The 12,616-nt window shown below is 56.6% G+C and overlaps 1 protein-coding gene across 2 annotated transcripts in view; it reads left to right on the top strand.

The window, feature by feature from the left end:
- The first annotated feature begins 243 nt into the window (after positions 1–243).
- PKP1 (plakophilin 1) overlaps positions 244–12,616 on the top strand; it is a 40,972-nt gene continuing 28,599 nt past the window's right edge. For both annotated transcript variants that reach the window (XM_069459566.1, XM_069459565.1), the window contains exons 1-2: positions 244–445; positions 9,683–9,786. In XM_069459566.1, the coding sequence (XP_069315667.1) occupies positions 244–445; positions 9,683–9,786 (306 nt within the window). The remainder of the gene's footprint in view (positions 446–9,682; positions 9,787–12,616) is intronic.

The following is a 12,616-nucleotide window of genomic DNA, read 5'->3' as shown; positions in this document are numbered from 1 at the left end:
CTGCAGCCGGCGTCTGAGCGCAGTGGGTGGTGCAGGGCAGGGCGGTATATCCTGTCTGGCGGAGGGCGGGCCCGCCAGTGCAGGGACGAGCCGGGGTGGAGGCACCAGCAGCAGCCGCTCACGCGGACCACTCACTCTATGGCCACAGGGCGCCGCTGAGCGCGAGAAGAGCACGCTCCGCCGCCGCCCCGCACCTCGCCGCCGCCGCGCTCCCCCAGGCCCCGGCCCGCGCCTCCCGCCACCATGAACCACTCGCCGCTCAAGACCGCCCTGGCCTACGAATGCTTCCAGGACCAGGACAACTCCACGCTGGCTTTGCCGTCGGACCAAAAGATGAAGACGGGCACTTCGGGCCGGCAGCGCGTGCAGGAGCAGGTGATGATGACCGTCAAGCGGCAGAAGTCCAAGTCTTCCCAGTCGTCCACGCTGAGCCACTCCAACCGAGGTAAAGGCCGGGCGCCCCTTCCCAGCGTGCCTACGCCGGCGGCGGGGTCGAGGAGGGGCGCAGGCATCCTGGGGCCGCAGGGAAGCGAGGGGCTGCCAGCCCCAGGCAGGGCTTGGAGCTCCTGGTCGGTTCCCACAGGGTGGAGCCCCGCCAGCCCCACAAGCTGGACGACAACCGAACCGTGCGCTCCTGGGCAAGGGTGGGTGGCTCTCTGGGGGACAGGCCAGGAGCATCTGTCCAGAGCGACAGGAGGCTGAGGATCTCCTGCCGGTGGTTCTCCTGCCCGGAGCCCTGGGTCTGGGCTGCTTTCTCTTTCCCACCCTGCTCGGGGGATCAGTCCCGCCTGCCTCTTGCCCTGCTGTCCTGGCGGCCATGGCGCCAGCACTCACCCAGGGTTGTGTGCCACCCGCCGTCCTTCCTGGGCTTCCAATGCCCTGTCCCTTCAGCCCACGGCCAGTGCCTAGCACCCAGCCCCAGGGGGATCCCAGGCCCGGTGGGGCGGGGTGAGGATGTCACCGAGACCAGTGTGGGGGCTCGGGAGAGGCACTGCTGTATGGGAGGTAGCACAGGGAGTGCGGACAAGCCCACGGCACTTAGCAGGAGCCTCATGGGCAGAGGCGAGCCTGCTTGGAAGGTCACTGCAGGGCCAGTGGGCACCTGGAGACAGGGAAGGGGTCAGGGATGTGCTTTGCCAAATGTAGAAAACTCTCTTTCCCACCGATTCTCCCCACCCACCCAGCTTAGGGAGAAACAAGTGCCTTATGGGGACAGTAGGGACTGAGAGTGGCAGGTTCCCCCAGGCTCAGGGAAGACCTCAGTGGAGCCCCTCACTGGTACTTTTCCAATCTGAGTGTGGGGAACTGTCGCCTCCCCGACCCTCTGTGACTGGGAGAGGCGGGATAAAGGAGACCCAGGAGACTCAGGGAGGAGGGTGCAGGAACTGACAGGGGCGTTTGTGGAGACTTTTTACACCAAGTACTTCAGTACAAAGGATTCCCAGTAAGAATGACGACACACAAGTGAGCAAAGCTTCAGTTAGTGCTGCTCCCTGCAAACCAGCACAGGTCAACCAAGATCAGGCCGGGCCCTCGGGAGAGAATGAGGGGCCGGGGATAGTCAGGAGGAAGGAGACGAAGGAGACAGACCCCCGCCCATTCCCCCTCCCCCCACACACCCCAGCCCGCACTTCCCACCTCTGCTGCTCCCCCCGTTCCTGAGTGGCCCCTGTGTAGAGCTGAGGGAGAGAAGACGGCTGGCAGAGGACGTCCCCGCGCCCCAGACCTAAAAGCCTTTGCTGTTCTGGTTTGGGTGCCCTTTGCCCTGGTCTAGGCGCCTGGCCTTCCCTTCCCTTTAGTGCCCTGGTAGCTGCTCACTAGCCGTTTTTGGAAGTAGGCTTGGATAACAGAGTGCCCCCCGGGCGCAGCTCAAACCAACCTACTCTCTTCTCCGCACAAGGCTTGCCTGTCCCATTCCCACTCCCACTCCGTCCCAGTCTGAGGTCCTGGCTCATAGCTCCAGAAAGATCTCAGCTGGCTCTGGGTGCCCCAAACACCACTCCTCTTCCCACCTACTGGGCTGCTGGCTGAGTGTCTGTTTGCAGCCTTGGTCTTTGTAGGCAACGTCAATCTGATGGGGTTTCCTTCTTTCCCTCTCTGTTTCTCCATCCCAAGATCCCCCAGGGGGCTTCAGGCAGGGGAGGGTTGAGGCTGATGCTAACACATAGCTCTGCAAGGACTAGCCCTGTGGGTGTGTCCCCTCTACCCTCAGCCTCTGGGGAGGTTCCTGAAGGGAACCAGTCTCCCCAGAGGCGTCCCAGCTGGAAGAGGCGGTTGGGCCACTTGGAGCTGGTGTTTCTGGTTTGTCTGGCTTTGTTTCCATCAGATTTCTCCGTCTTCTCCATCCAGAAACGCCCAAGCGTTCCCTGTGTGCTCTGTGGCCACCTCCACTCGCTCTGCTCCCTCTTTCTCATGTCGGTTTACGTGTCACGAGCCTGTTTTGTTTCCTGGGAGGGAACGCGTTGGCAGCCGCGGCAGGACCCTGCCCCAGGCCTTTCCTTGCCCCTGGACAGACCCAAACTCTCCTTCAGTCTCCTCCCAGGGCGAAGAGTCGGTTTCTCTGGGTCTTTTATCTTCCTGTGGCCCCTGAATTCCATCAGGCGCTCCCAGTTAAGAAACCCTGCTCTAAACAAGGCCAGCCACACCCCACAGATTGCTGGGCAGAACGGCCACTGCTCCTTGTACCCCAGGAAGGACAGTCAGGACCAGCCACCACGACCCTGGTGCTAGACCCAGCTTTCCTCGGCGTCCTCTCCATGAGGGTTCTTTTCCGTCTTGTCAGTGAGGGGGAACTGAGCCCCTGAGGGCTAGAAGGACCCTGTGGAAGGAGCCTGGATCCAAATGCCCGTCTCCGCCCAAGCCCTCCCTGAAATGGCAGGTCAGACACGCACATTGCTCTGGTCATGAGGTCCCCAAGGAGGATGAAGAGGGTCTCTTTGGCCTGGAGACCCTGCAGAAGGGGGTTGATCTGAGCCTGCCTGCCCATCTTGAACTGGCCCTGACGTGTCGCCCTCTCCACACACACACACACACACACACACACCATGTTTTTGGGATGTGCCTGTGTGTACCAGTGCTGTGGACTTCTCTTCCCAGACCGTGCGGGGCGCAGGAGGAAACTGAGGGGGTTGTGACTGCTCAGCAAGGCTCTTTCCTGGGGAACCTTGACCTCCCTGAGGGTGGGAAGGGCCCTCCAGGGGTTGGCAATGAGCTGCCCTGTGTCAGGCGGGCTGGTACCCAACCTGAAAGGAAACACCTTCCACCTTCCAGATCTTTCTAACTTCACTTGGAATCTCTTCCTCAAGCTTAGCCTAAATCTCACTCCATCCACCCTACGCACCCCCCACTCCACTGTGAACATGCATCACACATGAAGTTCAGTGAAAGGGGTTCCCTTTTCTCATCTCTCCTTCCAGGGAAACCCTGCAGGACCAGCACCGTTGCCTGGTTTCTGTGCCCCCCACCCCTGGTTTCTGTTCCCTCCCCATTTCTGTCCACCCCCCCCCACTGCCCCGCCCCAGGCATCTGTGATTTCTCATTTCTGCCTTGGGAGAAGTCCTCCTTCTCCCCTCTTCTCAGAAGCATTATTTCCCGTTTAAAATTGCCTAGTCTCTATTTCCCTCTGGTCAGAGATAGGGGCTGAGGGCGACACAGGGCCAGGGGAGGTTCCTGTGTCTATTCCGGCCCCTGGGGCCAGGCTGTGGCAGCCCCCCAGTGAAGGGGGCTTCTGCTGTTTGTGTGTGGCTGTGTCTCAGCGTGGGCTTCTGCCCGAGGGGACGTGCTGCTATTCTGCTCCTTGAAGGCTGTCCTTTCCTCACCACAGACATCACTTCTGGGGTTGTTTCCTTGGGACCAAAGCGTAGCTGGGAGACGGTAAAGAGTATTTGCGCTCTGGCTCGTTCCAGCAGCAGAGTGTGCTAATTAAGCTTCAAATGCACCGATTCTTGTTTCTTGACAATGTATCTTGGCTTGAAGTTGCAGTTTTAGCCAGAATTTCCGTTGGCCTGTTATAACACATGCAAAAATGCTGAGTATTCCAGGGTGTCTCCCAGCAGATGCTGTCTCCCTGGATCCTGCTGCTTTGCTGAGCTCATTGGCAGAGATTTTTTAAAAAATACAAATTGCTCTCCCCCACGTACCAAATTGTAGGTATCAATACACCAGTTGTTCTAGGTTTAAAGATCTGGAAAGTGCTTCTGCAGTGGGGCATGGTCCCTGGAAGGTGTGTGATATTTGAACAAAATAAAACAGAGGAATGTAGATACCTTCATGTGGAGTTCTTTGTAGGCATCATACATACACACGCATGTGTGCACGCATACACCGCACACGTGAACACACCCCCACACACACACGTACACACACTCACCCCACCTTGCAGCTCGTGCTGTGGCAGGAGCCCAGCCTCGTGTCTACCGCTGCCTGGTGTGTGATCCTGGACAAGTCACTACCTTTTTTTAGGTCTCTGCCGCCGTCAGAGGTTGGATTAGATCATCTCTAAAGTGCTTTGTTATGGTAACGCTCTTTGGAAATAGATTTTGTTACTCGTTACCTCTGCAAACCGCTTGCCCAGATCGCCTTGGCTGTGCGCAGAAAGGCTCTTCCCCGCAAGGCGTGCCTCGTCGTGCTCATAAACATCCTGATACACACACAAAAAAGAACCTTCTAATCCACTGTTCTCAAACTTGGCTACACATTGCAATCACCTGGGAATTGTGAAAAATTCAAACTCTTGGGTCCTGTCCCCAGAGATTCTGAGTGAGTCGGTGTGGAGGACAGCCCGGGCACCGGGACTTTAAAAACTCCCAGGCTATTCCGATGTGGAGCAAAGTTTGAGAACCAGCATTCTGGTCCCCCCATTCACTCATGTGTAGACCCAGCAGGGGGATCACACCCACACAGGGACAGGCACATGTCTCTCTGTCACACACACACACACACACACACCCCAGACTACTGGTGTTGTAGTTCCTGGGGAGGGTTTCTCACTCTGGACCCCAGGTGCTGAGCCCCATCCCAGCCCTTAACACAGCACCCTGCCCCTGTGCCCGTCCTGTCCCCACAGATGCCCCCGTGCTCTACCCTCAGATTTGGGGGTGCCCACAAGCAGACCAGCAGAAGCAGCGGCAGGATTCCGGCAGAGCCGGGCTGAACATGCCCCGGCAGAGCCGGAGGGAACCACGTGGGCTGCTGAGCTAGGAGAGGGAACACAGGCCATAGCAGCCCAATTTGTTTTGGCATTTCTGTTCTGTGTGGATGCCCAGGAAGAGGTCAAGAACCACATCAAAGTGCCTGGTGAGGTTGTGCTGAACTCCTTGCCCTCCTCCAGCTGCTGGAGGCTCCAGAGGAGGGGAGGGAGGTCTACAGTGCTCCCAGCAGCCTGGCGGAGGGCACAGGAGGACAGCTGGCCATCGTCTTCCCCGAGGGCGTGTGCCTGAGCCACCTGCACACGCAGCCCACCCGCCCCTGCCCACTCTTAGACGTCTCTGAGGGTAGCGTCTGAGAAGCATCTTCCTGATAGTTCTTGTTATTGTGTTTGAATTCCTTTTGCCATGGGCCTAGCACCTCAGCGGGCACTGCAGGTGGAAGAAGTTTCAGGGGCGAAGTAGAGGATTTTCAAGGCTGGAGGATACAGGGCTTCCTGTCTCTAGCTTTCCATACTGGGGCACAGGTGCGCTCTTTTCAAGTGTAGAAGCTAGAAGGGACATCAGCATTATGGAGAGAGATCAACAAGAAATAAACCTCCCGAGCAGCTTGCCCTGTGACAAGCTCTCCTAACTAGCAAGAGAGAAGGATTAGGGGGAGGGAGAGCAGAGAAAGGGGATTCCAGGTGCCCCTGTCCCAAGAGCAGCCTATTGGTCAGGCAGGCCAGTGTCCTAAGAGCTTTCTCTTTGTAGAACCTGGTCCCAGCATTGGGGGGGGGGGTGTGGATCTAGCAAAAGTGAAGCTCCCTTGTTTCAGGGAGCTCCCAGCTTGGCTGGGGAGACCCAGACCCTACTTTCTGGGAGGAGGGTACACAGGTGCACACCCTGCCCACACGCGCACACACACACACACACACACACGCTCAGAGTGTACAGAAGCCACACTCCAGGAAACACACAAGCCAGCACGGAGTAAGTGTAGCGCCTGGACAGAGTGCTGACGTGGTTAATGCTGAGGCTTTGGAGTTCCCAGGGCTGGGTGGGGTGGATTATAAGAGAAGCTGATTTTTGTGCAAGGTTTTGAGTGCAGGGGGAGGATTTGACTGAGAAGAGAAAGAAGGTTTCAGGTGCAGTGGGCGTGCCCTGTTTGAAAGCTTGGAGGTGGAAAGGGTGAGTCACCCTGCAAAGGTTTGCTGCCCACTGGAGAGAGCATCCATGTGTCCTACGGAAGGAGCTGCCTCCGTTTTCAAAGGTTTTGTAGGTGAGAGAGCTCGGGTCGTGCGATGACACAAGACGGAATCAGCCAGTCGTGCCTAAGGCACCACAGGGAAGCAGCACGTCAGGACTCCGGTCACCTGAGTGGCGGATTCTGAGGCTGTTTGACACCCTGCACCACTGACATAAATGACACAAGCCTTGTGGACAGAGCAGCTCCTATTGCCTGTGTACTAGGGAAAATAATACACGCTCTGAGATGTTTGCCCTCTGACCTTGGGGTGCCGTGGGTGGGCAGATGCCTCCTGAGAATCGGCTGCCACCGTCACTGAGGGGCCACCATCTGCTTTGCTCATGACGCACGGGCCCATCTGGGGAGAGCAGTGGGAAGGCAGGTCGTGGCTGGAGGACAGGGTGACTGTGGGGTGAGCTGGGTACCAGGATCCCCTCCCCTCCCCCCCCCCCCGGGACCTTGGGTTTGCCCCATCCATCCACCAGGGACCTCTTAGGGCGGGAGGAGGCCCTGGATGAGCAGCACTCACGGCCCCGACCCCATCCTGCAATCACGTGGACGTGCAGCCTCCAGGCACCAGGCACCTGCACCTGCACCACAGGGCCGGGCAGGGGACAAGAGCTAGTCGGCAAAAAGGGCCAGCTGCAGATGTGTCTTAGGGGATGCCTTCAGGAGCTGCCTGGAGGGGCCTGGAGGCCTTGGCCCAACCAGAAGTGAGAGTGACAGCTCACACCTGTCTTTCCCAGAGTCACTGCTGCGACCTGGGGACTGGCTTTGGGAATTCCACCTCTGCCTCTGTGTGTCCATGGGTCCCCCACTGTGTCCATGGCAGAGAGGCCCCACCTTCACAGGGAGAAGAGTGGGCGAGAGGGAGGTGGGCAGGTGCAGGGCAGCAGGGAGCAGATGCTTCGTCTGATGACCCAGAGGGACAGTGACACCGTGCTGGCAGATTCCCTCCTGGAAGGCATGGAGGCCGACATGGGAGCCCCCTCCCCCAAGCCTCTCCTAGCAGGAGTCCTCCCTGGGGCTCCATAGACGTCTGTCTGTCACCACCCCAGGTCTTCCAGCCAGAAGCAGCTGGCTGACCCACATCTGCCCTTCGGTGAGATCCACCTGCTCACAAGGCAAGAGCCAAGCAAACGCTAGCCTGCCGAGCCTTGGAAGGGATGACGGAGGTGGGCTGGACAAAAGGGAGGTGGTGAGACCCGGCCGTAGGCAAGGTCCTACCGTGCACGTGCCTGGTTGCAGCCCCCTTCCCTGGTGAGCACCAGCCCTGAGTGGCTGGGCCCACGGGATTGCCTCCGGCCTCCTCCTGGCAAGGCCGCCTTTCCCCAGGAGTGGCCGCTGGGAGGGGAGGGACAAGCTGCTGCACTCAACAGGGAGCTTGGAGGACGTCAGAGGCTCAGTGGGCCATGTGACAGCATCTCAGGACACGTTCGCGGGGGAGGCCCTTCCAGAGTTGGACCTGGGCACGGGGCCTGGGGGAGGCCTCTGGAAGGACCCCGAGGCAGGTGGCAAAGGTATAGCCTTCGATGTCTGTCCTTCCTCCTCTCCTCATAAGTGGAACCCTACCTCTGGAGAAGAGGAGTCGGGCTCCTCTGAATGCCATCAGGTGTGTGTCACTATAATCACACCACCATGGAACGTTGGAATTGTATGGGGCCTTTGGGCTGTATAGAGGCCACTCCCTTCTTTTGACTGAAGAGGAAGCTGAGGCCAAGAGAGAAAGAGTGGCTTGCCCAAGTGTCAGAGCCAGGACCAAGTTCAACACCTCCGGGCTCTCAGGACAAGTTGTGTCTGCCATAGCCCGAGAGCACTAATGTCCGGGTGGTCCTCCATGCTGGGGTGGGGGCAGGGAATCGGGCAATGCCCTCTGCTGTGGGGATAGGTGGTCATCTGGCACAGGACAGAGGAGATGGCACCAGGCAGGGATGCCTGCGTCCTTCCAAAGCTGCCCCTCTGCTCTTCCCTCTACTCCCAGCTCAGATATTTCAGCCCCCAAGAGAAAGGCCGGGGAGCCTGGGTGGGTGTGGCAGATGGGGAGGAGCCAACTTAGCCAGGTGAGATCACTGTCCAGCCCTCTCCCCATGACGGGGTTTCTGATGGGGAGTCTGGCCATCGCGTTAGAGAAAAGAAGTGCCTCCCCTCGTGGGATGTTCTCCCCGTATCCCACCTCCCTTCATTCCCAGAGGCCATCATGCAACAAGAGTGTAGGGCAGGCCTTGCTGTGGACGTCCAGCCCACAGAGCCACGGCTTGCCCCTTGTGGAGCCCCCAGGGTAGCCAAGGGAATGGGACACCAAGCAGAATGAGATTGGGCTACAGAGGTCAGGACAGCATGTGTTTAGAGGAAGGAGAGGTAACCTTGAGCAGGGCTGATCAGAAAGGGCTTCCTGGAGGAGGTGTGGTCTCGAGCTTGGCTTCGAGAGATGTGTGAGATTCGATGGTTGTGGCCGAGGAGGGAAGGCAGATTCAGCCAGGAGAGTGGTATGGGCAAAGTCATGAGCGTGTTACCTTTGGCCATGTTTCAAAGACACAAGGACAGTGAACAGACCAGCTTGCTCAGAGTTGAGGGTGTCCCTTAGAGGCCCCCTGCCATCCGGTGAAAGGGAGAGGAGGGGGGTGGCCCCACCAGGAGCCCAAAAATCCAGATCTGCTTTCTGTGATTCAAAGCCACCATGCCGCTAATAACCCTAATGACACTCTGTTTTCCCATGCAGCCTGTCATTTGTGGGTCTCCAAGCACTCCAAAAACATTAATTAATCCTCCCCGGACCTTTGAGGTTGATTGCCAGCTAGAGCACATTGGAGGTGAAGGAAGGGGCGGACGTTTGCCTGGTCACTGGTGGGGGTCAGGCTGAGAACTGAACCCAGAATCCTTCCCTGGATCAGACTGATCTGCCGTCGCTGCCGGACCAGAAATGTCGGGGTCCTGCCTGCCTCCCCCAAGTGGGAAGCTGATCCTTGTGGAACGCGGCGTGCTGATTCCCTGGGGTGGAATGGCAGTGCTCCAAGGCCCTCCAGGCCAATTCCTGATCTGTAGGTGTCAACCTACTCCAAGCAGCAAGGAAGCCATTAGGCTCCCGGGAGGGGGACAGCAGTCTTTGGTGGCCCTTCCCTTGGCCCTGGCAGTGGAGGATGTGGAGACAGATGGTGACCCGCAGATGACACTCTCCATCTGCCTCCTTCAGGATCTCAGACCTGGTCTTCTCCCTGGGCCAGGCGGACCTGGACGCTCAAGTGCTGCCCTGGGGCAGAGGGCTGGGGACGACCACAGCCATCCCGTCCTAACCTCTTCCTCCGCCCTCCAGGTTCCATGTACGACGGCCTGGCCGACAATCACAACTACGGCACCACCAGCAGGAGCAGCTACTACTCCAAGTTCCAGGCAGGGAATGGCTCGTGGGGGTACCCGGTAAGGAACCGCTTCCGCTCTCAAAGACCTGGCGTTTGTGGGATGGTTTTGGGGTTGAGGGTGGAGAAAACCTGAACTGGTTGCTGAAGAGTGATACGGGCTCTGGGCCACGAGTGGAGGCCCGTCGGCTCTGGCTAGCTCTGTTTGCCGGGCCATTATCTCATGAGGTGGCTCCCGGGCTGATTTGATATTTTTGAAGGTCTCAAATGAGAACATTGTAGAAAAATCATGAAAAAAGAGCAGCCAAAAAAGTCCATTTCCCAATATGATCATGGATTTGGGAAAAGTTTGAATTCCTGAGGTCCATTTGTGGACAAGTTTAGATGTTTCTAGGAAAATCCTGAATGGGTGTCTGTCCTCGGTCTGTGCTGTGGCCACAGAGGGGACTCCGGGAGGTCCCGGCGGCCAGGAGGGCGTGTGCACTGCGGCGACTCCTGCGTGGGAGGCTGCGTGCTAGAGTGCGGTGCTGCGTGAGCTAGTAAGTCAGACAAATTTGGGTTCAAATTCTAGCTCTGCTACTCACACTGAGCATGTGATTTTGAGCAAACTACTTCAAACTCTGGGCCTCAGTTTCTGCACATGTAAAGTGGGTATAACAAAGTCTACTTCATGGAGTTGTTTTTGGGATTAAATGAACTAATGTACAAGAAAAAAACTGATGACAATAATTCTTAGGATTATTTTTTATTGCCATGGGTAGGGATTATTCTTAGATCCTTTAATCCTGGCTGCCAGTCTTTCTAAGTGATCTCAACCTATTCTACTCACCCGTCCATTTACCGAACAAACATTCGTTGAGCCCCAACTCTGCGCCAAGCCCCGCGGTGGGTGCTCGAGTACAACTGTACCAGCCAGCGCAGGAGTTTCCTGCTACCCTAAAATCAGGGGTGTTGGGCTAGATGGCACCCAAGGTTCCTCCCAGTCCCCAAATTCTATGACTGTCACTAATTTTTGCTGATTCAACATTAGCCTATATTGTTCTCGGGAACATTTTCTGAAGCCCTCAAGACATTGTTCGGTGGGGATAAAGCCTGCTTTTCCCGGTAAGGTGGGGCTCCATGTTTGTGGGGCCGCAGGATTTCGGCAGCATTTGCTTTGGGCCACATTGCTCACACACGTCACTCCTGATTGTCAAATGTCCCGGATCCTGGACGAGAGAGTGGGGGTTGGTCTGGGAGTCGGGTGTTCTTTTGTCACTGGCTTGATTCCTTCCTTCCTACGTTCTTGTTGGGGCTAATTTTGGAGGTTATGGCTTTCTTGCATGTTACAGGTTGGGGACTAAAGGGAAGGATGAGCTAGGTTTGCCATAAATTTACTTCCTTTGCTTTTTTTCTGATTCTTGTTGTCAGCTGACACTCTTATTGCAACATACAAACAGCTGACAGAGCCCAATAAGCTGGTAGATGAGGCACAGGTGTGAATAAAGGGCTTTCACACAAAGGGTGATGACCACACAGACTGAGAACAGGGCTTGGTAATGCAGCGTAAAGGGATTAGTTGAAACCCAGGGAGGACAGATCACTGGACCAGCTGTCAGAATGAATAATTATGCTGACAATACAGATGTTTACATGTCTTTACATACATGATGTTAACCACATCAGAGCTTAGAAGGCTTAGGTTCTAGTCCTGGTTCTGCCACTCTCTGGCTCTGTGACTTTAGATAAAACTCTTAACCTCTCTGGGTCTCAATTTTCTCATCCATAAAATGGGAACAATGATACCCGTGTGCCTACTTCACTCACAAGTTGGTGTCATATTACATTAACTGTGAGGTTATCCCATGGGTAGTGTAACCATGGAACTTTGTAACCAAGAGCTGTAAAGGAACTCTCTAGGGGGAGGCGTTTCTTTAAAAGCTCCCCACATGGCCCACGTTGAGCATTTTGCTTCTGGTGAATTGGCTCAATCCTCAGCCACCTCACTAGGTGTAATGCTTCCAAACTGTCCCCACCCGTCCCTGTGCCCATGTCCTGACAACCGGTGAAAATCCCTTTCCTTCTCCGCACCCAAAGGCCCAACCCTCCTTGCCCCTTCTTCGCTGGCGGGACTGCAGACGTGACTCACGCCAGGGCAGCTGCTGAGGCACGTTGGGAGAGGCTGTGGGAACAGGGAAGAGCTGAGCACACATGAGGATGGGGCAGAGGGAGGGGGCCAAGGAGAGAGGAAGTGGAATAATTGATCTTGGAGCCAGACATACCATCAGCCAAGGACTGGGCAAAACCAAACGGGATCCAGGCTCAGGGAGAAGGAGAGCAGGGGAAAGGTAATGAGATCGGTGGCATGAGATAACCCTGAGCCTGTGGGATTTTCCCATGGGTGGCAGGACTGGCACGGGACCATCTTATTCCCTCCCTCTGGTAAAGCCAACATGGTGGCAGGAGGTGGGAGCGTGGAGCAGAGGGTGTGGTCTGTCCGCACAGCGGCGTCAGCATGTTCTCAGGAGCTGAGAGCTCGGGAGGGTTGGCTCCTACAGATACTTTGTAACGACCCAGTCAGCCAACTTGTATTGAGCAACTGCTGGGCACACAGTGAGCATGCGCTGCAGACACACAGCTGAAAACAATCTGGCTTCGCCCTCGGTGACCTTGCAGTCCCCCTGGGAGAAGCACAGAGGTCAACAGACAGACAGACAGACAGAATACAGGCTCTCGTTTCTGCACTGGGATATTACACCAGCTCTGCCAGTGCGCAGAATGTTTCTAGAGCCTCTGAAAAGATTAGGACCGTCTTCACTGTCATTTTAGGAGCCAGACTTAAAGGCCAGTATCATTTTTTGTCTTCACGACCTGTGTTTGACCAAAAACGATATTACTCACTTTGAGCATCT

The sequence above is a fragment of the Eulemur rufifrons genome, chromosome 27 (genome assembly GCF_041146395.1).
Source record: "Eulemur rufifrons isolate Redbay chromosome 27, OSU_ERuf_1, whole genome shotgun sequence".
Classification (NCBI taxonomy): Eukaryota; Metazoa; Chordata; class Mammalia; order Primates; family Lemuridae; genus Eulemur; species Eulemur rufifrons.
Note: the sequence above shows the minus strand (reverse complement) of the source record. Positions and strands in the feature narration are given on the sequence as shown.